The 27,862-nt window shown below is 43.1% G+C and overlaps 3 protein-coding genes across 5 annotated transcripts in view; 2 read left to right on the top strand and 1 right to left on the bottom strand.

Moving 5' to 3' along the window:
* appa (amyloid beta (A4) precursor protein a) overlaps nt 1-5,031 on the top strand; it is a 34,197-nt gene extending 29,166 nt beyond the window's left edge. For both annotated transcript variants that reach the window (XM_040141911.1, XM_040141910.1), the window contains 3 exons: nt 54-145; nt 1,784-1,930; nt 2,426-5,031. In XM_040141911.1, the coding sequence (XP_039997845.1) occupies nt 54-145; nt 1,784-1,930; nt 2,426-2,527 (341 nt within the window). In that variant the 3' untranslated portion in view covers nt 2,528-5,031. The remainder of the gene's footprint in view (nt 1-53; nt 146-1,783; nt 1,931-2,425) is intronic.
* Nucleotides 5,032-6,003: 972 nt separating this feature from the next.
* Nucleotides 6,004-8,406, top strand: atp5pf (ATP synthase peripheral stalk subunit F6). 2 transcript variants are annotated; one of them, XM_040142262.1, is made up of 4 exons: nt 6,004-6,125; nt 6,839-7,008; nt 7,302-7,426; nt 8,307-8,406. In XM_040142262.1, the coding sequence occupies exons 1-4, from the start codon at nt 6,006-6,008 to the stop codon at nt 8,333-8,335; spliced, it is 444 nt and encodes a 147-aa protein (XP_039998196.1). In that variant the 5' UTR covers nt 6,004-6,005; the 3' UTR covers nt 8,336-8,406. The 2 variants fall into 2 exon arrangements, with proteins under 2 accessions (XP_039998196.1, XP_039998197.1); XM_040142263.1 differs by lacking the exon at nt 6,004-6,125 and adding an exon at nt 6,439-6,462.
* Nucleotides 8,407-10,950: 2,544 nt separating this feature from the next.
* On the bottom strand, nt 10,951-23,987 carry jam2a (junctional adhesion molecule 2a). The gene is given in 12 exon segments (XM_040142281.1): nt 10,951-11,927; nt 12,142-12,175; nt 13,073-13,144; nt 15,247-15,262; nt 15,456-15,560; nt 16,039-16,141; nt 16,370-16,557; nt 16,645-16,794; nt 18,288-18,398; nt 18,596-18,661; nt 23,571-23,664; nt 23,666-23,987. Coding segments are annotated over 12 exon segments (1,041 nt in total). The 5' UTR covers nt 23,729-23,987; the 3' UTR covers nt 10,951-11,888.
* Nucleotides 23,988-27,862: the final 3,875 nt, after the last annotated feature.

Below are 27,862 nucleotides of genomic sequence, written 5' to 3'. Positions count from 1 at the left end.
GCGGCTGCGTGTCACCATTCATAATAGATAGTACTTTTCCTTCCCCTTGCCAGTGACTGGAATGAAGATGGAAGCTATTCCTGAGCTGCGGATGGAGACGGAGGACCGACAGAGCACTGAATATGAAGTTCACCACCAGAAACTGGTAAACCGACACACACACAAACGCCCGAGCGCAGAAACAAGCTCACTCTGTCACAGACAGTGCAGATATTCAGACTCGTTTCAAACTCACTGATTTGTGTAAACACACAGGCTAATTAATAAACATTGAGAAAGAGACACAAACATGCAAACACATGATGATGGATTTACTGACACGTGCAAGCTTGCACTCTGAACCCTCTAGCCCACAAGTACACACACAGACACACACAGTCAGGTCCATCACTTTGTCCTCCTGGTAGACTCTCAAGATTGTCACCATGGAGACAGGTGTCCATGGAGACAGCCGTGATAATGCGTGCGTCACGCTTGCCTGCTTTTCTCTAAAATCCACTGTCCCCTGATCAGAGTTAAGTTTTGTGCTGTTTATGCCTGTAAATATTTCACTGGTCAGCCACAGGTTATTATACAAAAAATAATAAGTCTCCAACCCAGTTCTGCATTCATTCATTAATCTCATCCAGTATTGTAATACCAGCACAAAAACCTCAATCCATCCTCAGTCAAATTATAAACCGCGTACCTTATTCCTCTCACCTAAAGGCTTTAATCCCTTAATCCCTACATTTTATTACATATCACATTTCTTACATTCTCAAGGAGCAGACAGTGTGTCAGGCTGCCTCCTTAACCCAGCCTCTTAATTTTGATATTCACTGTAACCCCAATCGCCGTCCTGCAGGATTATTGCGGAGGAGGCTCCCCAGCCTGAAATTAAGTCCCCAGTCAACGGCACAAGCAGGGGTGTTAAGATGTCAGGATGCATTAGTGGTGTTTTGAAGTCTGTGCCAGTTGACACAAACGTCAGCATAGGTGGAGATATCAGGACTTGTTTTCCTCCCTTCAAAAGACGCCATTTATTCTTGTACTGTGTGAGAAATGAGCTCCAGAGAGAAGCGTAATCCAAGCCGAAGCCTTCATTTTGTTTCGGGAATTTCTTTAAAATCATGTATTGCGGCATTGTGATGTGTAGAGTTGTGTTGGAGTTCGGTCATGCTGCATCACTACTTCTTTATGTTTTGCTCTGCGTTCCATTAATCAACTGACAGCCCTAGGAAGAAATTAAAGTCCCCACCAGGAAATTATACCTCAAAAATAAGTCCGCTTACAATATGTGTCATGTCCATGTGTTATTACGTGTTGGGCCTTTGTTCCCCAGCAGCGCAGCAGTTATTTTCGAGCTAAATTTGACTCTGTAATGACACAATTTTAAAAATGATAAAAATAGATACATGATGTAAATACACAAAGCACGCGCTGCAAAACGACTTGAGTAAATGAAAACTGGGGAGAAACAGAAGTAAATGAGCTGTAGGTAGCAGCAGCTACAAGAGATCATTGTCTCCCTGAGGGGAAGTGACATCAGAGCCACTTCAAAGCACAGTTATCTCTCCTCCTGGGTTGAAAACTAAAACTACGCTCATTAATAAACTCCACTCATTTCCATGGTAGAAAAACAGCTGTGTAAAGACAAGTCCTCAGTGTGGTTAGTGTGAAAGACAGCATTTTACCTTCACAGTATTAAAGTCATCAGGTTTTAAATCCGCCGGTCGTAATCGGTTGTTGCCGTGTGACTGAAACATCACCCGCCCGACGTCTGCCCTTCAACTCCACACAGGTCTTCTTCGCAGAGGACGTGGGCTCCAACAAGGGCGCCATCATCGGCCTGATGGTTGGAGGAGTCGTCATAGCGACCGTGATCGTCATCACCTTGGTGATGCTGAGGAAGAAGCAGTACACCTCCATCCACCACGGCGTTATCGAGGTGAGAAACAGCTGACCTGTGTTTGTGTGTGCTGTATACAAGCTGTTCTGCGCGGCAGTCAATCTGGTGTGTGAGGGTGCCTGCGTGTGTGTGTTCAAGCTGTCTTTCACTATTGCACTTGTATTGGCGTATGTGTGTGTGTGTATATATGTATGTATGTATGTATGTATGTTCCATTAAACTCTGAAAAAGGCGTAAAATGTAGAGCGGAAAAAAAACAAAAACCTATTACGTATAATTAAATTCATGAGCGTTACCAATTAATTTCCTGCTTTGCTTGTGTAATTATCCTCATTTATCATTTCAGAACTTTGATTAGCCGTTTAATTAAAAAAAAAAAATGCGGTAGTTGGGTCAGCCTTGTTACTTCATTTTTGTCAATTACTCTTAAAATAATCATATCCAGGAAACATTAAAAATGTAGATCTCTTATACTTGTGCACACTATATGAGTGTTTGTGGCTGTAACCCCCCCCCTCTCTGGCCCATCTCCAGGTGGACGCTGCCGTCACCCCCGAGGAGCGCCACCTGTCTAAGATGCAGCAGAACGGTTACGAGAACCCGACCTACAAGTTCTTTGAGCAGATGCAGAACTGAGGCGGATGTCACGTTTACACACATACACATGCGCACACACACACACACACACACACACACATAAATACACAAACAAGAACATCTCCTCCCACACATCACACACCTCCCCTCCCCCATCCTCCCCCTCCGACTAGTCCCACGTCTCCAAAAGGCAGTGCGGCTTAGATCATTGTGTGACTGAAATAGTCAGTCACGAGCATATGGAGCGAACGTAGCCAGGATTCTCTTTCGTTCTTGCCTGGGCGGACACTGTGGCCAAGCCAGTTTGCACCAAGTTTGTTCACTTTACTGGAGCAAGTCGCCTTTTAATTAAAGAAAGGGGTTTTTATATGTTGCTCCGTCTGGGCCTGCTGATGAATGGAAAAAGGCCCCGCCCAGTGCATCAAAACAAACCCACCCAGAGGGGAAAGAAGCGGGTTCTCTCCACACTGATTCAGGGCCAGTGTATAGATCGTTTTTTTTTGGCTTGGGAAAGTTTTAGGTGTGGACTTTTGTAGGCAAATCTGACCGCTGATCAGTAGGATAAAGAGGCGCACGCTGACCTGGGCCTCATTTACACGAACTGGTTGCAGATGAATCAGTCGCTCATTTCAAATCATTCTTCAACATAGGGACATATTCATGTGTTTCTATCATATTCTTTGTAATGATTATATAATGAAATAAGGTTTAAATCAAGCAACAAGATTTTTGTAAATGAGGCCAAGTGATTCCCCCTCCTTCTGCACCACTACTGCACTCACTCTACAGTCTACACTGGAGTATAAGTGAGCCTCCTCTCCCTCCCCTCCTCCTCCTCATTCCTCCCTCCATCCTCTTTTCTTTGTGCATTCTTAGGACAGCTGGGCTGTGTTAAGTCACACAAGGCTCTTAAGGATATTTGGAGATGCTGATGATAATGAATATGTTGATGATGACAGTAGTAACTATGTATTCTGAATGAGCTGTTTTTACTTTAGAGTTTTTCTCTATCGTTTCCAGTTTTGTTTTTCAAAAAAGAATGAAAATGGAGAAAAAAAAAAAAATCAGCCAATGTAAAGTCCTTTTTTTAAATTGCGTGTAATGTTACTGAAGTAATGCTCAAGTCTTAGCTGTTCCTATGTAGTGCATGACAACAATGACAACAGGATTTGGAAAAACAGAAAAAAAACAAAACAAGATCTTAACGCTGCTCTCGAGATCCTTTCTCACATATAGATTGTCATTCTAGCAAGATTGTACATTTATTATCTTCTTGTGATCACGTGACTTCAAACAATGATGAAAAATATATATAAATCTAGATGAACAGGCTCTGCTTTGATATCATGTAAAATACACATTTAAAAGAGATCTGTGATTTTGGAATTTAAGTGTGTTTTTTTTTTTTTTTTAACCATGCTACTTTCCTGAAGCTACAGGAGGGGGGCTGGCTTCATCATCTCTGTTTGTATATTATTCTCATTCAATGAAATATATTGTGTTAAAAAATCGTCATGCATAGGGGCTTTCAGAATTCACCCTATTTAATTTTTTATTTTTTTTTATTTTTTTTTGGTTGGATTCATGTCACTCACTTTTTTTTGAAAAGGGCATGGTATGAGGGTGAAGGTTACAGGGAGCAGGAAGGGAAAGAGAAAAATGTGAGAAGTCAGGATGGGTTAGGATTATCTCTGCGTGTGTGCGTGTGGTTTTTTTTTTTTTTTTTTTTTTAATATCATTTTTTTAAATTTTCAGTCTGGTGTTTCGTCCAGTCGTAAGCCGTCGCCGTTTCTTTTTTCGGTTTTGTAATCATTTATGCTTTCTGCTGATAGAACAGGTGAAGTGCTGAGAGGAGGAGGGGAAGGACAGTGAGGTAGAGAGGAAATGACTTGCAGTTCCAGATGGATAGCCAGCCAGGCAGGCAGTCTGTATATATAATGGATTTTCACCCCCCCCCCCCCCCCCCAAAAGCACCTCCCTTCCCCTACCTCCCTCCTTTCCTCCTTCGCCTTCCTTTCCCTTCAGGCATGCTGCTCACCTCTCCGCCATCAACGCACACTCGACTCCTCAGAGGCACAGCGTTGGAGTCTGTATATAGACGATAGGCGTTCACCGCTGAGAGCGAGTCGTGGGCGAGGATGTGAAAGCAGGGATCAGATATTAGTCAGAGGTAAATTCAAGCTCGTAGGCTAGAATCCCCCGTTAAAGATTTGTCACCATCTCAACATTACAGAAAGAAATACAGTGTGACCTCTCCTTCTGGTAGTACATCTAATGGCAAGTAAGATCTGTGAGGAAAGGGTGAGTGGAATGTATATATTGAGGTTTCAGTGGGGTGGGTCCGTGGTTTTCAGAGGGTGCTCATTAGAAGCCCAACAGAGGGCAGTAGAGTAGAAGAGGAAGCAGGATTTTCTTTCTATCTTTTTCTGTGGGTTATATATTGGTTCTGTTTTCCACTGTGTAATATTGTGCAGGCCATTTGCATTGACTGGGAAAACGCTTTCTACACTGTATTCCATAATAAAGTTTTGAATGTACATACATACGCAGTGTCTTTGTGTCTTTTCAGATGACAAAATTCAGATCCTTAATGCATCCTGTTTTATTCTAATGATCCGTTTTTATGTGTGGTCTTAAATATCAGAAAGTAATCATAATGTAAGAACTGATACTCTGAAGGGGAATTTTCTTTTTTCTTAGCGTCATATCAGTAGGTCACAGGTCCCTCTCAGACAGAAAACTGCTGACTGGAGCTGACAGGGCTGCAGTGTGCTGCTCAAGGACACGTCAGAGGGCTTTCTAATACAGATGAACCCGGGCCATCTTGCTAAAGGTTAAATTCTTTTTGCATTACTCTGAAACCAAACCCACATTTTAGGTGGACCACAGCCATGATCAAGACAATCGGTGTTCCAGTGGTAAATACAATACCTATACTATACTGCTCCGCAGCGGTTGAGGACGTACTCAGATCCTTTAATTAAGACAAAGTACTAATACCACAATGTAAAAATACTATATTAGTAATTTAAAAAAAATTAAAATCCTACTTAAGTACAAGTAAAGAAGTCTCATTGTCAAAATATACTTAAAAGTATCAAAAGTAAAAGTACTTATGTGTAAAAAAAAAAAAAAAAGCATTGTAATGTATTGCATTACCAGATTGTCAATACTCATGCTGCCGGAGGTGGAGCTGCTTTTAACTACTTTATATACATTTAGCTAGTTTAGTCTGGTGGTTCCCAACCAAGGGGTCGGGCTCCTCCACTGGGTCACAACATTAATCTGAGGAATCCCCATAAAACCAGAGGCAGAGGTCGGATACTGTAAATGTGTTGGAGTAGACGTATTCAGTATTAAAAAAAAAAACAAAACACAACCACTGCTGTTCTGTGACCTTCTGTAGTGGTTATCACAAGGCATGCAGCCACAGAATGTGACAGACAAAATGTAAAATCTTCTTTTTCCGCTTTCTTCGCATTCTCGGCATTTCTGGGTTTGTGAGGACGACGTAAATATGCGCCGCGCTGCGCGTGGGACGCAACGTTTTGACGTCCGCGAACGCCTCCCGGTCGTTCCCATAATCCACGGCGGCTCCTCCACATTTGGATCTTGCGCTGTGAGTGTCAAACCCAAGGTGAGTGCTGCGTTTTCCAATAAATGCTTTTTACCGTCACCCGGTTTGTCGTTGCCGGCCATACTCATAAACGCAAGCTCGGTTCTCCAGGGAGTGTGACATTAGCAGGGGACACAGCGGCGCAGGAAACTACTGAGGATATTGTTTGAAGGCTGTGTCGCGTCGGCTCAAGCTAACGCTGGCTATCTTAGCTTGTTAGCAGTTGTTTGGGTTAGTGGAGCAGACATTTAGCGAGCCAGCAGCAAGCCAGGATGACACCTCGCTTGTTTAAAGTCGTTGTGAAATTATTAAATTTGCGTGACAGTTACGTGATATATTTGGCGAAGTCGCATTGAAAGTAAGCTTGCTAACTCAATGTCACTGTGTTACCGTCGACGGCAGCTAACGTATGCTAATTTAAAAAGCTAGCTACTGCTAACGCTAATTTGCTCCAGCTGAGCCGCAGCAGAACCAGCAACGTTTCCTCCATGCATGAGAGTTTGTAAATTCAGAGGGTGACGGGGCTCTCCAAGCTTTAATACATTTAAATGTTGAAGTATTTATTGCTTGATGCGGGATGTAGTTTCCACTCCTTCAAATTGTGTATTAGTAGACGCTTGTTCCCGATGCAAAAAAAGAAAAGGCTGCGCATGTCTCGCTGCGCTGATACAGAGGCAGGACCGCAGCCTCTTGTCCTGAGAACAGCCTAACCCGAGGTCTCTTTGCTCCTTCAGATGGCACTTCACCGGTTATTCCAGCTGTCCTCCGTGCTGCGCTCCGCCGTGAGCCTGACTCTGCGTAGGAACATCGGCATCTCCGCTGTCCTCTTCAACCGGGCCAAGGAGCTCGACCCCGTCCAGAAGCTGTTCCTGGACAAGATCCGTGACTACAACACCAAGAGCAAGTCAGTGGCTAATGCACAACTCCTGTCATAAGCTTGCTCTGTATTAAAATAGTGTTTAGATTTCCACGGCTGATCACAGTCCAGATAGAAAAAGATTCTCTGTGTAGGCTTCCGAGCTCAGAGTTCAGTCGCTAGTAAAATATTAACTTTTAAAATGGAGAAGGTACTTTTTGGCTCCTTTGGCACAGATTTAATCCTCAATCCCCTCTACCTAATTAATATCCAAATATATCCTCCATTTATCGCCGTCACGCTCATCTCTGGATCATTATTTGATGCCTTGGCTCTCCCAGGACTTCTGGTGGCATTGTGGACGCAGGGCCCGCGTACCAGAAGAACCTGTCTGAAGAGGTAACCAAACTACAGAGGCTATATGGTGGAGGAGACTTCACCAAGTTCCCCGACATCAAATTCTCAGGTTAGTTAAAGCTTATGTTGGTTTACATTGTGTGCTGTGAATGCTGCTTTGTCTCCTGTTATAATCAATCAAATACGTAAACAAATGTGTTGCAATCAATCAAAATCACAGCTTCATGTGTTAATTTTCGTAATCTTTGCTTAAAAACACAACAAATAAGTGAACAAATTATCCAGTTAATATTTTAGACCAAGTATCGTAGTCTTTACAAACAGTTGTCAACATCCCACCTTGTTAAGTGTATTTTTTTACATGAAGAACCGAGGTTTTAACAGTGACCTTGGCTCACTGATGTACAGAGGAGCTTTTGAAGGACAAAGTGACCCAGACAGTGTATTTCTTAATAGTTTTAGTCCAAGCAGATAGATGCAAGTGTCTTAAAAAAAAGACAGTTTCCATTCAAAACTGTCGATTGTCATAGAACAGTCCTGAATTTTGTTCAGCTACAGTTTTGAAATAAGAGAAGTGCTTATAATGGCATGATTGTTTTTAATGATATGACTTAAATAGATTTTTAGCTTTTGCACGATTTAACACCCCCCCCCAAATATTTACTCCTTTGACATCGGAGAGATGCACTGTGATTTCGGCCTTTGTCTGTGTAAATATATCGTACATAGATGGTGACGCTTGTCAAAGTGAGATGATTCTCTGAGAAGCTTTTATTTCTGAGCTTCACACTATTTTTGTTGAAGCTACAATTAGCTAGTTGCTATGTATAGCTGTAGTTTTTGTCTAGATATCTAATCTAATCTCAAGTATTGTAACATGTTGTACATCTGCAGTATGTGTCATCTGAAAACCCACAGGGAATTTCACGCAGCAACAACTATCACTAATAATTCTTTTTCTGTTTTTTGTCTTTTCTTTTTTTCTCCAGAGCCCAAGCTCGATGAAGTGGCCAAGTGAACGCTGTCCATGTTGTATATCTCCTACATGTCACCAATATGTTGTATTTAATAAAAAGATAGTGAATTGAACTGTGGTGCACTGGTTATCAATTAAACTGATTCTGGTGATTACCGCACTGTCGATAAACAAAAAATATTCAGATGCTGTTTATCATTTGGTGATGTTATTTATAACTGGATGATATCTCCAAATATATATTTAATGATTAAAGTTAAGATCTGTGGCATCAATATACAAATGTCACGGTCAGTTAACTTCTCCTATAACTGAATAATTATGTCTATCAGAAATATTTTCAGATAGGATTCAGCATTCTGACTAAACAAATCTGTTGTAAACTGATCCAAGGCTTTAGTCAATACTGCTCTTGAAAGTCAAGCCGATCAGTTTAAGGTAAGTGACGGCAGCACCTGCCAAAAATAGAGCGGGCCATGGATTTACTCTTAGTCAATAAGAGCTTGTTCATACAGTGGCAAAATTTGTTACTGTGAATACTTATGAGTAAAAGATGAATTGGTTTCCAAAAGGCATAAAGTTAAAGATGACATTTCTTCAATATCTAAAGCAAGACTACTTTATTTCCATCTTTTACAGTTTCAAAATTAAAAAAAAAAAAAGCTAGATGGGTCCAAAAAAATTTTTTTGGGACAGTCAGTACTTAGTAACATCCCCTTTAGCAATTATCACAGTTTGAAAATGCTTTTTGCAGCAGCTAAGAGTCTTTCAGTTCTTGTTTTTGGAGATTTTCAGTCGTTCTTCCTTGCATAATTCTACTACTGAGAGATTCTTGGCTCATCTTGCACGCACTGCTCCTCTGAGGTCTATCCACAGATCTTCGATGATGTTTGGGTCGACGGACTGAGAGGGCTGCGGCTAAACCTTCAGCTTGTGCCTCTTGAGGTGGTCCATTGTAGACTTTGAGGTGTGTTTAGGATTGTTGTCCTGTTGTAGAAGCCATCCGCTTTTCATCTTCAGCTTTCTTACAGACAGTCTGATGTTTGCTTCCAGAATTTGCTGGTATTTAATGGAATCCGTTCTTCCCTCTACCAGTGAAATGTTCCATGTGCCGCTGGCTACAACACAAGCCCAAAGTATGATGGATCCACTCCATGCTTAACAGTTGGAGAGGCGTTCATTTTCGCGAAATTCTGCTCCCTTTTTATTCAAACATACCTTTGCTCATTGCAGCCAAAAAGTTCTATTTTAACCTACATCAGTCCACAGGACTTGTTACCGAAACTTTTCTTGCTTTGTGGGCATTATTTTAATGTTCAGAGTGCTATGCAGCTGCTTAATTGAGCCCATGGCTGCTGATTGTTGGGACAAGGTTTGAGGAGCCAGATATTTATAAAGCTTTGAAATTTGCATCAGTTGGCCTTTCTTAACGATGACTGTGAACAAGCTGTAGCCCTAACAAGCTAATTAAGGTCTGAGACCTTGGTAAAAGTTATGAGAGCTCATATGTCTTGAGGTAACCAAACTTTTGCATAGTTTTCCGTTCCCTTTTTTCACCCTAAACTTGTTACAAACAAAAATAATACAGTGATCTTGCTTAAAATGATTGATGAAAAGAAAAGAATGTTTCATCTTTAACTTTTTGCCTTTTGGAGATCAGTTCATCTTCCACTCACTTAACTAGCGCCAGGAAAAAGGTACGTTTCCATCTGACCTGATGCCTGAAGTTTTAGAGATTGTGCAGAAAAGTACCAGTAATTAGCTAATTGTGATTTACAGTTCAGCAAGGCAGCATCCAGTATACAGATGAAAAAAAATCACGTAGACACTTGATCTGGCTCAATATTGAGTCTGTATAAAGGCCTTAGATCAATATAGGACACCTGTGTAGGGTGTCTGATCCAATCCCACTCATTCCATTATGGCAGAATCGTTTTTATTTAGTGTTCACTCTTAAATATTCACTTTGATTTAGTGACTGAAGTCTCACCCAGTTAAAACTGGCTGTCGACCTGTCCGATGCTACAGGCTTGTCAGCAAGAAATGCACTTGAAAGATTAATGTACAGTCTGGCTTGCGCGGCCACTGTGCTTCAGTATTTCCCTCTGTGGGAATACAGAAGTGGCTTTTAGCATGAACCGTATGTGACAACATGCAGATAAAAAAAGATGGTAACGACCAAGCAGGTCACAATAAACAACCAATTAATGTAGTAGATGTAGTTTGATTAGGTTGACATGTTATCACTACAAGCCGGGATCATAATGACAACTGCTTGTCAGTTTGATACTATTACTGTAATTGCAGTGGTGGAGACGTACTAAAATCTTAAGTAAATTGGTAATACCCCAGTGTAAAAGTACTGCATTCAAAATTGTATTTAAGTTAAAGTTACAAAAGTATTCATCATGCAGAATATGTATATTGTTGAATTATAATCATCCATGTATTATGTGTACATCCCTTTAATGTTGCAGCTGGTAAAGGTGGAGCTAATTTTAATAGTAACTGAACTTGTCAAATGTAGTGTAGTAGAAATAAAAAGCAGAAAATGGAAATACTTAAGTACAATTTTGAGATCCTTGTACTTAAACGTACCTAGTTATTTTCCTCCGCTGCTTAAGTATGACGACAATAATAACGACAGTATGGTTTTGCATTAAAAAAAAAAACTTTATTACCGATACACCATTCAAATAAAACTCTGAACAATCCATTCACACAGTCTAAAAACAGACACTCCATTTTTTTTTGATAAACATTGATAAATAGTGGCACAAAATATAAAGACAGAAAAAAGTAAGGCAAGTTCTTTACAAAAAACTGTGATCCATAGTTAAATGACAAATTAAAAAGGCACAAGGTATATATATATATATATGTATGTATGTATATATATATCTAAAAAGACCATGCAGGCACATTAGGATGGAATGGGGTTGGTCTCAATAGAATTGGCTGGAGTGGCTTCTTGTTCTCCCGGACTTGCTTTGTCTGGTTTTGTGTTGACAGAGTTCATGAGGATCTTTTGTGGCGCTGGGGGCCCCAGTGTTACAGAAGACAGAATATTGGCTGAGGTAAACTGCATTTATGTTTGAATAGATTGAAATGCTTTCCATACGGCTTTGACGAGAAATCCCTTGTGATGTTTCAGTTCGGAAAAAAAGAAAATTCCCCTTAAATTAAACCATCAATGTTCGGTAAAAGAAAAGACAGAGTTAATATATAATTGGCCTGCAGAAGGAATTAAAGTGTGTAGAAGTCTCCGCTAGTCCCTGGATCATTCAGAAAAAGATTTCAACATCTGACCACCAGGAGGGAGCAGAGTGCCACGAAACTGTACTTACTCCCATACGAGCAGAAAACGTCAATGACAGAAGCAGACCACACAGCAAAGCAAGAGAGTAAGAGGCCTCGCTAATTTGCTTGTCGTAACCCATCCAGAAGGAGCGGTAGAGGAAGAAGGAAATTAGCATGTACTGGAAGATCAAGAGCTCGTTCAGAGTCCAGAGAGAGAGAGAGAAAGTAAAATCAGAGAATCCAACGTTGGCACCTTATCACAAGGGTGATGCATTCTCAAAGAAAGGCCAGCCTCTCAGAGCATGAATGATTGGGTGTGTTTAAAATCCTGGGGCTGTGGGGGAAACAGAAAAGGAAGTGTTAGTGTTCAACTGTTTTCTTGCTCTTGTTTCAGAAGTATGGTCCTCAGTGGTGTGTCATGGCGACTGCGCTGTGATTTCGGTCATTAGGTAAGTGTGCAGTGCTGGTGCCCCTGTCACCGCTCAGTAGCCAACATGAGAAGGGGAAGAGCACAAAGGAAACAAAAAAAAAACAAACAAACCACTTACTTCTTGGGGCGGAGGGATATAGTTGACATTGGACCTGAAACACAAGGCATGGTAAGTGTATCAGACAGTTTGACAGAGTCACAAAGACGAGATGAAACTCGAGGCAGACAGCTGTGTCCTGAGTCATATCTTGCCCTGCATAAATAATGTACATCATACATGGCAAGCCTCCCATTGGGTAAAAAGGAAAGTCAGCCCGAGCAGGAGAGTATTGCGCTAGAGCGAGGAGTGCTTGAGATGGGATATCTGATAAACCTCACTGTTGTCTTTCCTAATCTGGACACGCAGTCATGCAAACGTACTCGAAATTTGTCAACTTTCACCTGGGTTTTTGAATAGATGAGACGAACAAGACATAGTGGGCTAAATACTTGACCCTTAAGACAGAACCAGGCTAGCTGTTTCCAGTCTTTATGCGAAGCTAGTCTTCCTCTGGTTGGATGGACGAATGAGAGTGGAATCAATCTTCCCATCTAACTCTCAGCAAGAAAGGGAATAGGCTTCATTTATAGCGTAGGAGTATTTTGTTTTGAATGTCCTCCTTTGACATTTCCAGTGGTGCAAAGGTTAAGGAATAATAGTTTGTTTGAAATCACAAAGAAAATTTCAGGTGTCCAATCTTCAAGAACTTAGTCATGACAGCTCGGTGCGGTGGGTGAGAAGTCGCGTGACCTAAGCGTCTAAGGTAGTTTTATCCGTAATGCAGTCGGAGGCGTAGCAGAAATCTCTCCCAAATTATGCTGGAACGAAAAACGTGGCAAACTTTTTTTTTCGCCATGTAATTTGGGAGTGATTTCTGCTACGCCTCCGACTGCATTACGGATAAAACTACCTTAGACGCTTAGGTCACGCGACTTCTCACCCACCGCACCGAGGTGTCGAGCTGTCATTTGCTCTCATCTGTCAGTCGGCTTGTCTATGCATCACTCACGTGTCCTCTGTTCTGTGCAGGGTTTGGCTGCTGATGTGGGCTGCACCATGACACTGGGAGATCCAAAAGGACCTGTAAGGGTCAGCACGAGGATCATTTGGGTCATTTTGGACTCACACTGCACACCATGCGTTTATGGAGTGGGGGGGGGGTATTAGTATGTAATATTAAATCATTCATAAAGGTGTGCTCGAACATTTAGGTTTGTTGCTGTAATTTCTGTTTTGAACTTTTGTATATTCGGGTCATTGCTTGTTTGAGTGAATATTTGGGCCTCTGTCTGCAAATTTATGTCTTCAAGCTTAGTTTCATGAGCTGCGAAGAAGAAAAATCGTGCGCATCAAAAGAGGAGGGTTAGCCACAAGGGAGAGAGGGTGGGATCTTTGTCTTTGGAAATGCTACGAACAAAACTAGTGGCTAGACAACGCCGTCATTCACCTGCCAGTCAGTGTCTCGGCTCCTCCGCAATCCAGTAGGCTTACGTCACGTCAGTTGGGAGCCCCCCCTGAGCGCAAACCGACTGGTAGGTGAATGACGGTGTTGTTTCTAAATTCTAAAAGACACTGAGGGAAGCTCTCTCTCCCTCGTGGCTAACCTTCTTTTGCAACACACTCTGTACAAAACATTACCATAAAGTATAACTGTCAAAAGTCTGTGCGCGCCCAGACACAGATCTCAATGGAGAAACTTGACAGGCACAGTCTCAAAAATAAACTTGCAAGCGATGACCCGAATAAACAAACTTACAGAACCAGGATTACAGTGACAAAGCGATATTTTCAAGCGTACCTTCATGAATGATCTCATATTTCATATATTAGCAGCAATGCTGTAAAGACATGCAGCCAATCAGAATGCCGTGGTGAGCCAACACATGCAGCAATCCAACACCCAAATCACACAAACTTAAGTGGGCGTTTTATACGTGGACTTCCTCGAGGCTCCGGTTTAGGCCCCTTAAAGATCTCTACAATTCGCTAAAGCGACATGTCTTTCCAAGTGTTTAATAACGCAAATCTTGTCGTCTTTAAAAACTGTCACGTCAGGGTCTTCTTTGAAATATAAATCATTAGCAACTCGAGAATACGGTAAAAAGAAATATACCCTCTTCAAAGACACTTTGCTGTAAGCTCCGTGCCACATGGCCCGAATACTCCTTCACACAAACATCATCTATGACGACAATTTAAAACCGATCCATGGTCAGTCTTTAGCATGATACACCATTCATCTGTCTGACCGAGCTACATCCAGATACCTAGCTCTGCCTCCCCACTGTGTTAACTTGTGCCTACGATTGGTGCATCAGAAATCATGTCACATTGTCTTTGTGAGGAAGACTGTTCTATAAATAGGAAGTTGACACTGACAACTCCAGTTAGCTCAGCGGGATAAGCATCAGACTTTAGCCCAGACAAAGAGCTTTCGCATCAGCTTCAAGGAGAGCTCCACGCTGACTCTCCATCAAACGCTGCACAGTAACGAGCCAGTAATCAAATAACGTAAAGTCAAGTGAGTTAGGCCAGTCGCATGCGGACGTGCATTTATGTCTCAACAGCCAGTCAAGCATCAAAATGTCCGTACGCCCACTCTGGTGTGTTTGCAGGACGGGGACTGTTACTGTGTGTAAATGCACTTCGCTTACAGCTCTCTGCTATACCACCATCTCATTCTTCAATCTCTTCAATATCTAAATAATCCATTTCAAATTACCCACCCAATCAGTTTAATTGCCTGCAATTCTTTCCGCTGCCAATATTTTCCTCCTTGCTGATTAACAGACGGTAATTATGGAATAATTATGTTGCACTGATCATTTCTCCTCCTTTAATTGTCCGGCTACATTTTGACACGATTTCAACAGACGGTACATCTGCCTCAAAGTGGCAATCGATTAAAAAAAAAAAGCAACCCTTTTCCCATGGTCTGTACATCTGTTGGCGCCAATCACTTTATGAGTAACAACACAGGCGCTGCTGTGGCTCAAAAACACACACACACAGCCACAGCTGTCACTCTATGCACTCCTGAGTCAGCACGCAGACACGTAGTCTAAGTGCAAAAACAACCCACCCACCCTCCTCCTCCTCCTCCTCCTCCTCCTCCTCCTCAGCGTGTAGGATATTAGCCTGTGTTTGTTCACATCAATGTTAATGCAATCACGGAGCTCTTACCTTCCTCTGTGTCCTGCTGACGGATGAGCCGGGAGGACCGTGCGAGAAAAAACAGAAATGTCACTTTTTTTCTTTTTTTTTCTTTTTTTGGAGACAATAAAAACAATAACTATTGATTGATGCACTGTTCATGCAAGAAGACAAAGTGGTTATTAGGTTGAAAAAACAAAAAAAAACGCAGCAAACAAGTGAATGAAAGAGAAACTTACGGCTGAAGAAACCATTGCGGTGTAAGAGGAGTCCTCCACAGCCACAGACCAGGATGACCAGGCAGACAACCACCGCTGCCACTACTGTCGTGATGTTGACATCCTCTGGAAGTGGGAGAGAGAATGGAAGGAAGGCAGAGTCGTGAGGTGGTAAATATTCAATAAATACTCTGAACAGTGGCAACCGTGAAATCTCCAAACATCAGCATAAATAGCAAGGCCATATTTAATGGAATTCAGTCTCATGCCTTTTCCTGTACTCCAGTAATATTTCATATAATTTATTAAGTGCATTAAATGATTGCTTGCATTAATGTAGAGCACATTACATAATTTATTAGTGAGCTGAGGACCTTCCCGTTCATCACAGCATCTTTCTAAACCATGTAATTTGTCCTGAAAATGTCACACTTGAACTAGTTTGTAAAGGCGTTTCAGATTTTAGAAGCAGGGTTAAATAACTTTCGTGGGCTTTTCCTCTCCACTGCGTCTTTGATTTTCTCCACTGCCGAAAGGTGTGGGGGAAGAGGCAGGGTGAGGTGTGGAAACACGCTAACGCACAAGCACACGCAGGCACACGCACCTATTGTCATGTGCTTGCCCTCACACTTCTTGGGCAGTCCCACCCCATTCGACGCCTGGCAGCTGTACTGGCCGGTGTCCTCTTTTGTTACAGCTTTGAACTCCTGTAAAAAAGACAGAGGGGGAAGAAGACATCTTTTAGAACGGTTCAGAATCATCTGAAAAGCATCTATTTTGCTAAATTGTCCTTGAGCAATCCTCAGAAACGCCTCCTATTATCAAACCAAAGACAGAAGCATCTCTGTCTTTGCTTCTTTAAATAACAAGCTACTGCAAGGAGACAGTGTCAACTGTTTCTCCTCATCTTCACACACGCGTGCGCTCTCTCTCACCAGTACTCCTGTGTGCGAGTTGATTAAATAGGTGGCGTTGGCGTGACGGGGCTGGCTGATTGCCTCGTTATCCTTGAACCAGGTGTATGTAGCAGGCGGGATGCTCTGCTGGTCCCTACAGCGCAGTTGCACCGCTGAGCCCGTCGTTGCTGAACTGGGGATCTCGCAGGACGGGGTGTGGGGGGGCACTGGAGGAAAGGACAGGGTAAGGGTTACGGAAACAGGCGAAATCTCAGATGTTTTAGCCATTTTTCATCAGGGCTATTCAGCCATACCCAGGACTTTCAGTGTCACGTTGGTCTCGCCCAGGCTGACAGAGTCACCAGGAGCGCTGATCTCGCAGCGGTACTCCCCGGCATCCTCCTGGGTCACCCTTTTTAGCGTCACCGTGGCCCCTTGAATGGTAGCCCGACCTTCAAAGGAACCTATAGGGAAAGAACAGAAGATCGGGAGGAGAAGGAAATGTCTCCTTTGGCCGAGGGCTAAAGCCACTATGTGTAGAATTGTTATGTGATTAACGATGCTTTTAAATTAGTTTTCAGCTTTAGTTTGTGGAGAAGTGAGACAAGACCTGTGAAAACTGGTGCAGCTGGAATGTTTTAGTCTATAATTTACCTTACTGGCACTTAAAAATGGTATTACAATATTACAAGACTGATTAATAATATTAATAATCATCTCTCTATGGCTCTGTTCATTCTGAAGCCTGTATTTGTAATTGGTTTATTATCCAATATTGTTTTCACCACAGTAGTATGAATCAAATAAAAATAAACCATTCATGTAAAAAATAGAACATGACTATGCGTTTTTACTTTCTACACCACTTTCATAATTGTGCTTGAGAAAACCTAGAAGAGAAAAATGTTGTATGCAGTGTAACCTCAGCAGCTGCTTCACAGCCAAAACCTTCCTGAAAAAGAGAAGCAGGTGTGAAACAGCTACAGGAAGTGCAGAGTGATAGGTCTCGAAAGGTGTTGTTTTCATCCAGTTACGAACCTCTAACCAGTCTACTGTTCAGGACCTCAGAAACAGCCTCGTCTCCAGATTGACAATCACGCTTTTCAGCATTTCTTCCGGCGAGTTTTGAATCGCTCTAGGAAGCCGGCTGCATTTTTCTCGACCCATAAGCGGAAAGTGTGATCATCAAATTTATTTACACTGACGCTATGTTGTTTTCATACCACCATAACAGCAAAAAGCTAAACTTAATGACTGTGTAGTATGTAACAGTATGGTGGATTTCAGATTGGCAGCGAGGCTGGATTTGCCAACTGGGCGAAGTGGGCGACTGTCCCACAGCCCCAGACCTCCAGGGGCCACTGAACTGCTACGGGGTACATTTAGAGCATGTAACAGCAAACACGTTGCACCAGAGCGCCCCAACTGGTTAATCTAGCCAAGGGAAAACTTCAGTGATATGACTTCATGAATTTACAAGATACGTGTTGCCAGCAGCTCATTCTTAGAAATTGCCTCACATTGTGAAAGCAGCAACTCTTTATTTAAGGGACCTCTTACGCTAACTTCAGCGGTGGAGTGGAGTCAGATGGGTCAGGGGCGTTTCAGAGCCTGACACATTTGAGAAAACTGTCAGGCTAACTATGCTGTCCATAAAAGCTACTGTATGACTCATTATTTATTTCACCCATTCAATCCACATCCTAAACCACAGACGGTGAAAGATCAAGGATATGAGACAGGTTTAAGATTTTTTTTTTACCTCGACACCACTGACACAGACTGTGCTTAAATCTCTCTCTCAGTTGATCTCTCTCTCCTTCCCGTCTCAATGCATCGGGGTGTTGTTTTCTCTCATCCTATGTGGCAAACCCCTTCCAGCTGCTACTGCAAGCTGATTAAAACAAATGCCCTGTGTGCCGCCGAGGGGATAAAGAGAGACAGGCTGCTTTCTCACCTTTGAAGTGTCCGTCAAAGTACACAAAGGAAACATCTTTCCCTTTCTTCTTCCACTCGATGCGTGGGTTCTGTTCCTTCTCTGTGTGGAACATGCAGGACAGCACCGCTTCTGAAATAGGGAATGTGACCGGTGAGATATTTACGGCACAACAGCCAAACCTTGGATGGTTTTTTTTTTTTTTTTTTAAATGCTTGGTCTATTTATAGCCTCGTGGTTTATTCTGTCAGCAAGAATCTGAGAGAAGCACGGTGGGACTCAAAAGTGAGACGAGGCGGGCTAGTGACGAGCTGCTTCTTCTGCCTCACCTGAGAATTCGTCCACCTCCACCTTGTATCTGTCGGTCGACACGGTAACGGGAGCCGAGGGGGAACCTGGTGGTGGTGGAGAGAGAGAGAGAGAGGGTAGAGAGTGTGGGAGATTAAAATAAGAAAGGGGGGGGGGTGAGAGCAGTTCAGAACGTAATATAGCTCGTCATCCATTAGGGGGCAAGTTGATTTGGATGAAGTGCTCCACATTGCCCACCAACTGCGGGAGGAGAATACTTAATGGTTGTCCTTGGTCTCGCTCGCTCTACTGGCTGAGCCGAACACAGTAGTCTGAGGCTGACTGAGGCTTTTCGCCGGGAGATCTGAGGTAAGGGCAGGATTAGTCCCTCCTCCACTTTAATCCTGCGGGGGTAAGGAGCAGCCCGCCATATGTTTGTTTAAGCGGAGGTTAGGAAGAGGTCGCCGAGCATCTCACCAGCGACTCGTCCGGATTAACCTGATGTATGAGGGGGGCATTATAGGAAGAGGCGGACAGCACACTGTCCGTGTGCCACTGATACCGGCATCCAAATAGGAAGGGGAAACAGGAGCTGCCTGTCGACTGGTTTAGGGGCAGATTATTGTCTGGTCGTCCTGTTGTTAAGCGCGGGTGAAATGTGGGTGAAGGTCAACTGCGGGAGAGACGGGTTAAAAACATGCACATGGCAGGAGCCTTAAACACTCTCACGATGAAATGCCTTACATCTCCTCAAAGGCTGCAAATTAAGAAAAGGGGAACATTTTTGAAATGACATAATAAATATTAAATGGGCCTCAGGGATACATAGTCGGAACATTAAGGGCAACCAAAAACTTTGAGCAAACTTTTAATTTGGCATAATGAAGATGTCAGCTTCACATATTCTTGAAAGCAAAAAGCTCAGTAAATTAAATCGCCCCCTGCACACGCACTTTTTCCCCGCCATCGTTCCTGCAAATGATCTGACGAATACAAATTGAAATCTCACAATTCTAAACCTAAAAATACGTAGGCTGAAATGAGTGTCGGCTCTACGCTTTCCTGTTTGTCAGTAACTTCCTGTGTAGTTCCATTGTTTCGGCGTGCCTCTGAGCAACAGAAATTTTCCCCTTTGAAGGGAGGGGTGACATGGAAGAATGAAGGCCTGGCTGAGACAAAGGGCAGGAAGTGAGAAAAAGAACAGGAAGGCGGCCATGTTGGATGGTCATACAAAATGGAGTTTTTGTTTCGCTCTTATTTCCATGACGGCAGCTATTTTTAATTTGGCTTTTGAATAAAGAAAAAAGCCCATACAATAATAATGTCATCTGCCAAATGCAGCATAACAAGGTTTTTAAAAGCTTTTCCTGAAGTTGGCTCAATTTACACCAGCTTCACTCAGTGGATTAAAACTGCACACTCTCCCTCCAGACGCCCTCTCTTCCCCCTCGCTTTGCCACGTGTTGACTTGCGGCACTGTAACGGGATTATCATCGTTTGCCTTGGCTTGTGTACCGCAACACCCTCTGAAGAGTATTGTCTCACAAGGATGAACAAGACGAGGGAGGAAAATACATTGACATTACAAAGGGGAGATGAATAAACGACAAAGGAGAGATGAGCGGCCCTAAGAATAGAATACAAATGAAGTGGAGAGGAGGAGAGTGGGGCGGAAGGGGCACCGGTTGGAGGTTGGTGGAGGGGGGATGAGAGACCCGCAGAAGCATGAATAAAGGAGAGTGGGATTGAAGGCGAGGGAGATCCTCTCAGACAGTGGGACTGTAAATGGGAGACGCTCTTGTCACATAGTGTGAGACCAGGCCTGCTGCCATCTTAAAGGGTGTCGCTTTGAGAAAAAAAGAAATGTAGCAAAGCTGACAACATGCCTGCACTTAACCACTGCACCGACTGACACCGACACTGACACACACACACACACACACACGCACACAGATCACAAATGTGCAAGGTCCCGCTGCCCATGTCGTGCTTCACTGTGTGCTGTGCTACTATGAACACTGTCAGCTTCCATGGCCTCAATTAACTACAAGGGCGTCGAGGCAGACAACGAACACATGGCCTGTTCAGATCATTTCACAACTGCATGGTGGGTTGTGTTCACATGGTGTAGAGCTTTCCGAATAAAAGGCCTGCTGTCTGAGACGTCAATGAGAGATGTTAATCGCATTTAGAGACGTGTCTGCTAGCACGCAAAAGTCGACCCACTGAGAACTGGATGTCACTTCAGTGTTGTGTCTCTGTTGTTGCTCACGTGTAGCTCTGTGTTCCTTGGGCTGTATTGCCCGTAAATTTAAACAATGCATAAGTACCAAATATGCACGAGACATCCAATTACAAAATACAACCCTACAAGAGGTATACTCTAAAGCTGGATAACGCTTCTCCAAAGATACACCAAAATTTCTCGCAGGTCTACGCAAAGAAGGGTGTAATGGGTAAATGTAGGCGTGCCCACAAGCGCCTTACAAATCTCAACAACGCGCTGTGTTGACCTGAGTGTCAAGCGAGTGGACTGGTTGATCCAACTCGTATTGAGAGGCGAGTTCATGATGGAACATGTAAAAACTCACAATTTCTACTAAACGGAATAAACAGCCACCGGAATGCTGGCTAATGACACCTGGGAAGCCCGAAGCAGCATGTTCCAGGCTTGAGATGTACAGTAGATGTCACTAAAATCTCAGTAATTTTTAAGCCCCATTTTGGCCAAGATGTCTACCAAAAGCAGATGATGTTTACAAATGTAAATCAATTTAAAATGGCACAGTGGTTCACAGCAAAAAAAGTATTACATTTGCTAATAGAGAGCTACTTTAGGTAGCGTTACCCTCTAGCTAGCTGACTTGGGCCAACATTGGGCTAACATTGGCATAGTCTTGGCTGTGAAGACCGAGCATGAGCCAGATCTGTGCCGTACCGTATGGGTCAGCCAGGCTTAGTTTACAGGCCAGTAGCGCGAACTAAGTTTGGCTGCTAATCAGCTCCACTTAGCGGCATCGAGGCCAGAGTTGGGCCAGTGTTGGCACCTGGAATTAGCCCAAGATACTGGTGCATCACCCATCAGGAGTGAGCATAGCAAAGAGGCACGCGCTGGACTTATGTCCACTGGTGAGCCAAACATTGTTGGCCATATGACTGGCAACCTAATCACGTCAGCGATAAGAATTTTTCTTAAACAGTGTGAATCCCAAACTCAAAATTGCTATAATGAACTTAGTAAAGTTTTTCATGCGCTTCGCAGCAGCAGGTCTCTGGTGGTCCTTAGATATGGCCGCCATGGTAATTAAAATGCTTCTGCTAAGGTCCTGCTGCGCCTCTGACAGACAGAAACATGTAGACAAAGGCATCAACACACTCAAGCAGACACAAACACACACACACACACACACAAACACCTTGTGCGTGGCATCAACCAAACACTGCCACAGCTTAAACTCAGAGGGACAGCCAACCTCTTGGCTGAGCAAAAATAGAAAGATGGCACGCTCGCTCCTTGGCACGCAGCCTTACTCTCATTACGAGGTCCGTACAGAGTGTTACAGAGACTGGGGTGGGTGTTGCCAGGACTGTGCCGAGGTCAAAAGCGTGGCGCAGCAATAATTAAGGCACTTATTTGAATTAACAGGGAACAAATGAAAAAGGAAGAGAGACGGACCCATAGGAAATGTCCTGTCTGCCTGTGTGATATAGAAAATGTGAATGTGGGCGGCACACACGTTTCAAGGCTGTGGAGGTAGAGATAAACAGGGCGAGGACAGCGTGTGTGTGTGTGTGTGTTCTCTGTTTGAACAAAGCTTCTCTGTAACACTGTGAGCAACAGCTGTCTCAGTCAGACACGGTGTGTGTGTGTGTGCGTGTCTGTGTGAGAAAGACTGAGATGGGGGATGTCTCTGGCCACAGAGACCCACCCAAAGCATTTCCTCCTGGACTTTTAAACAATACAGTCCACAGGCATGGAGCAGAGCTCATTTTATGCAGCTCCGTTCAACTGTTGACATCTATCAATGAGCCAGACGATGAGTGATTTCTGTCAGGTTGTCCACAGCAGGACTGGACACACACACACCTCTGAACTCGTGACCTGACAGGTGGCAAAATGTGGACAACAGAGTAAAATGTGCGTCACTCACTCTCACTGTCTCATCACATCCATCTCACACTGCTACTGCTCCCCTGGTGTCCTAACAGCACTTACACTGCTCTCTCCTTTCCTGCAGGCCACACGGGTTTCCGTGCAGCACGATCAGGGAAAGTTAGATGCTTTTTTTTTTGCCATCTAAAGACTCAGTTTGCCCCACTTGTATTATCCTGTTTTTATTCACACCCCTGGTGGTAATCCAACCACTGACCTCATGCATGGATCCGCAAGCTCTTCTGCCAAAGCGAGTGCCCACCCACCACCACTGTGCCGCCTACACCCTTCGGTGGCACCTCGCCAAGTACAACTTTTGGGCCAGCTTGTAGGAACCCAGTCTGGCTGCATCGTCAGCCCACATTCACAGAGGGGCTTTAACTCGACCGCAGAATAATAACAACAACAAAAAAAAGGTTCCCTTAGTTTCTATAGTGAACTTTAAGATTTGTACGTCTGCCACTAAAAATTCCAATGGAAATATTTTTTGAAACAACAGTCACGTAAAATACAACTAAACTCTCAAGAAGACTTAATAAAACCACTTTTTTGAAAAAATGACAAGAAAAAGTGTCCTGCCACTCTCTAAGGATTCATCATTTGTTTAAAAAAAAAAAAAAATGAAGTCTAGAGTATTAAATTAAATTACACTTTTTGCACAGTATGGATCCCAGAACACCCACCGGCAGTTACTGTAAAAAAAAGGAATCATTACAAATAAAAAGTAACAAGATCAGTCAAAATACATTAGAGCTACAACCAGACAGCCAAGTTTTAGCCAGTGGGGAAGAGAAATAGAAACACAAATACAAGCAGAGCAACTGTTGGTTCTTCTGAATGAACACTTTCCATTTGCCACTTACATTGCATCAGTAAAATAACAATAGGAAGATACAGGGACGTCCCCTCCATTATCGTCCACAACTCTGGCCGGGTCTGGTCTTTCCTGGACGGAGCGAGGAGGCAGATCCCGAGCCTCAGCGTTCTTCTCGCACTTGTTCACAACTCTCCAATAATTCATCCAGCCTTTCAGGGAATAAACTGCTCTCCAGCGGAATGCGAGCGGACCGGCCCGCCCGGAGCGGCACGGCGCGGCACGGCACGGCACGGCGCGGGCGCTGCTGGCAGGAGAGCTGATGAGCGGGGACGCAGAGCCGGGACCGACGAGCGAGAGTCACCGGTGTCCTGGCTTAGAAAAAGTCTGGCTGGGGACGGCGTGCTTCGGTCACTATCAAAGACGCGGACGAACGTCCTCTCTCCTCTCGTTGTGCGGATTCGGCGCTGGCTGAGGCTGAGGTGGAGATGGAGGTGGAGGGAGGGCGGGGTGTGCTTTCAGACGGGGAGAGCGGCGGAGCGCCGAGAGCGCAGCGCCGTGTCCAAGACGCGCACTGCACTGCCAAATGGCCACATAGCGGGAGTCAACTGGGTTTGGCAACAAGGTGTGGCAACCATCGTACCTTAGCCGGAGTGACCCGGTCTGACCCCGAAGTTCTGTCTTTTGTTTTTCCACAAGATCACTGGAAGGCACAGCCTGAGCCCAAAGCGACAGATGAGTCACATCTGGAGCGTTAAATTCAAGTTCCCCCTTCCAACTAACGGTCTCGTGGCCTGTCTCTAATCATTTCGCAACTGGTTTTCAAGTTAACAGCAATATTAAACACAATTTATCTTTACTCAAGTCTCCTGGGGATGTGAATCCAAGCAAGGGTAATTATGGTAACACTTGCTAATTAGGCAGCCTTTAGAGCCTTGTGGTAATTCCTTAAAGAATAACAAATCTTTTTCTAATGCTTTATAGATTAGGCTACTTATAAGCCATTAATAAGGGCAGCCATTAAGTTTGCCAGGTTGTGAAAAAGCCCTTTGACCCATTGGACCATATGACCACTTACCTTATGGTAAAGAGCTGCAGAGGATACAATTCAATTCAATTCAATTCAATTCAATTCAATTCAATTCAAATAGCGCCCAATCATAACGGAAGTTATCTCAGGGCACTTTTCAGGTAGAACTGGTCTAGACCGTACTCTAGTTATAGGATAGGATCCGGACCAAAATCCAGTATTTAAAAACTTTTTAATATACTAGGATTTAGTAATAGCTTTCCATTATTACCCACATAAAACAAAAAAGATCAACACCAGACAAAGCCTGGTAGCCCAGAATGTGTTCTTATTCACTGTGTGGTTTATAACTGGGCTATGGTAAAGGATTTATTAACATCGATTAAGCAATTGATTAAAAACTATAAACCTTTTACAAAGGGTGCCTTTAGTAGAAAGTGATACCATTATAATATTAAAAGAAGGAAACGAAAAAGGGAAACAGGGAAGTCACAGTAGGCGTACGGCGAGCACTGAGACACCTATTGAAAAGGAGATGCATCAATGTGTATGAATCTGTAAAAAGAAGCTCCAAAAGCTACAGTGAACACTTCAGCTGGCCTCTGAATTTCAGACTGAAGTTGAATTATCCAAAAATAACATCCTGCCCTCATTAAATCATCCCTTTCCGTATAAATACTGGTTAGTCCCCTCGTTGATCTGGGGTCAGAGTATACAGCATAATATAATGGTAGTAAATTTGAGTTCTTTTGGGTCTATGTATTCAGACTTTTCTGACTTTAGAGAGCAAAAAGGATGACAAAATCATGTTCAGCCCTGGATCAGGATGCTGTAAAACAGAGTAAAACTTGAGAGAGGTGCAGTCCGAAAGAATTAAAGGCTTATGAGATGAAGGGAGGGCTCGAAACACTCTCAAGGCCAAAAACAGAATATGTATTCAGTGCCTGATCGCTCTCTTGATAACAGACAATGGAGGAGACTAGTGATAATTACGTACAAAGAAATGGATTTTGTATCATGTCGTGGGAGGAAGAAGTTCCTATGACATTTATTGTAGGTCAATCACTGTTGCAATTATCACAATTGTTGCATTAGCAGATAACAACTACAGAAGCAAAATGATTTGCAAGATTTTGGGCTGGTTTTCTTGTATTTTTCTTAATTTGTAGATGAATCCAGTTGGCATGGGGACGCTCAGTTGTAAGGCAAGTTTTGTTCTAAGATACATGAGTTGGCTAATGGGTTTTCTTTTAATGGTCTCTACTCATAATGTGACCATCTAATATTTCAGAACTATGGATTTTTTTTCCTTCATTTTTTGACAATTATTGCTGATAGACTCTTTTTCCTTTTTTGAGAGAAATTAGCAAGGGAAGGATCTAATGTGGCCTTATTTATTTCTTGACTTATGGCTATTTTGGTATATTTTTCTCCATCCTTATTCTATGTTATTGTTATTTTTATGAATTGTCTGTGAATCTGGTTTAACTTCGTATCACATGGAGGATGACATATGACTTATCCATTATTAAAATGTAAAAGATAAATAAGAGTAACAGAATTTCTGAAGAAGGGTGCAGTCATAGAGTTTGGGAGTGTAGTAATCAAATCAGTGCTTTCAGGGATTTGAAATGAGAAATGCATGATGACCAATTACATTTCTTAGTAAGAAGCTCAGCGCTGATTAGTGACAGGTACTCTCTCATTAACCAAAGTCCTGCAGATCAGTGGCTCCGCAGTGAATTACTAATGACTCACCGAGCCTGGGCATGGACACTGGATTGGCCAACGTTAAAACTCTGCCTCGACGCCTGAGGAATATGTTTACTGCTTTGAGTATGAGATAAAATGAGGGAGCCTCTGGGATGAAAGCACTGGGGGCCTCGTACTGCGTGAGCTCTTCCGCATAAACTTGAGAACAGAAGTGCATTATAAATTCATTCCTAGGAATGCATTATTCTAGAGTGTTTTAGTAGCTATTCAAATTTAATAATGTTTGAGCAGCAGCGTCGCAGGCGCAGCAGTCGTTCCTAAACATCTCTAAGGCAGCACAGAACAGCGAGGAATTCGGGACACTGATTCAAACATCTCTATTGGCACTGGTGGTAAGACTGGCTGCGAGTCCGAGGCATATGTGCTTGGGTGTGTCGGGGTGGGGGTAGTAGCGGTGGCAGTGGGATGCTTGAGTGGGAGCAACAGCTGCACAGCGGCTAACTTTTCTGGCCTTAGGGTTTGCTAAATCCTCAGTCGTCTGCTGATGGTGATTAAATGCAGGAAAAAAAGTTCCCTGTCGCATAGGCATACAACATTAGAGCGCTCCTCGGATTATCTGAACACAAAAAAGGGGCTTGTGCTGTATTATGCTACCTGTCTTTCACTTTTCTTGTCCGTCCATGGACAAACAGAGGGGCACATGCTCGAATGTCAAACAGGGATCTGAAACATACACATGGGGGAGGGGAAATGAGCAAAAAGTCTGTGGAAGCTGCTCAATTTTCTTTATGTCATTGGTGATCATTAAACATTACCAGCTGTCTGTAACCACCTGTACAATGACACAAATGGTGAGCTAAACATACTGCGATCTAAAAACTATTGGTACCCCTTTCAAATAAGGTGTCTTATAAAGCCTTAAGTAGGCTGCGACTAATTCTTTTAACCATTAATAAAGCATAAGTCGACATATTGGGAAATACACCTATTCACTTTTTATTCACTTTTTTTTTTTTAAACTATGAATTATGATTTGACAAACCGCATAGTTGCTTCAGCTCTATTCAACCCTTTCTTACGAAATAACGGGTTTTACCTTTTAGACAAAGATGTATTAAAATGTGTTAATAAAGATTTACTAACTATATATGCATGCGTTTGTTTTTATGTATGCATGCATGTATGTATACGTGTGTACAGACACAGACACACACACACACACACAGACACACACACACACACACACACACACACACACACACACACACACACACACACACACACGTTAAAAAAGGTGTCTTATAAGAAAGTGGTATTAAACAATACTATAGAACATCAGAACACTATAGATGTACAATAGCAGGGATATGGTTAGAAGAGAGAAGGGTGATCTCTCACAGAAAACAGGAGTGTTGTCTCGAACATGTCTAAATGCCTGGAATCCTGGGAGAAAAATGTAAACCTTGAATAGTCTGGCTTGCTCACACTTTCTCACACTTGCCTCTGAACACACACTGAGGATTGAGAGCCACCTGTTTGACGAATGATAGGCACAACAGCTGCACTGCTGCCTCACCTCCAGCCAACACACACACACA

Source organism: Xiphias gladius, chromosome 13, assembly GCF_016859285.1.
Source record: "Xiphias gladius isolate SHS-SW01 ecotype Sanya breed wild chromosome 13, ASM1685928v1, whole genome shotgun sequence".
Lineage (NCBI taxonomy): Eukaryota > Metazoa > Chordata > Actinopteri > Istiophoriformes > Xiphiidae > Xiphias > Xiphias gladius.
The sequence above is the reverse complement of the archived record's forward strand: the minus strand, read 5'-3'. Positions and strand labels throughout refer to the sequence as shown.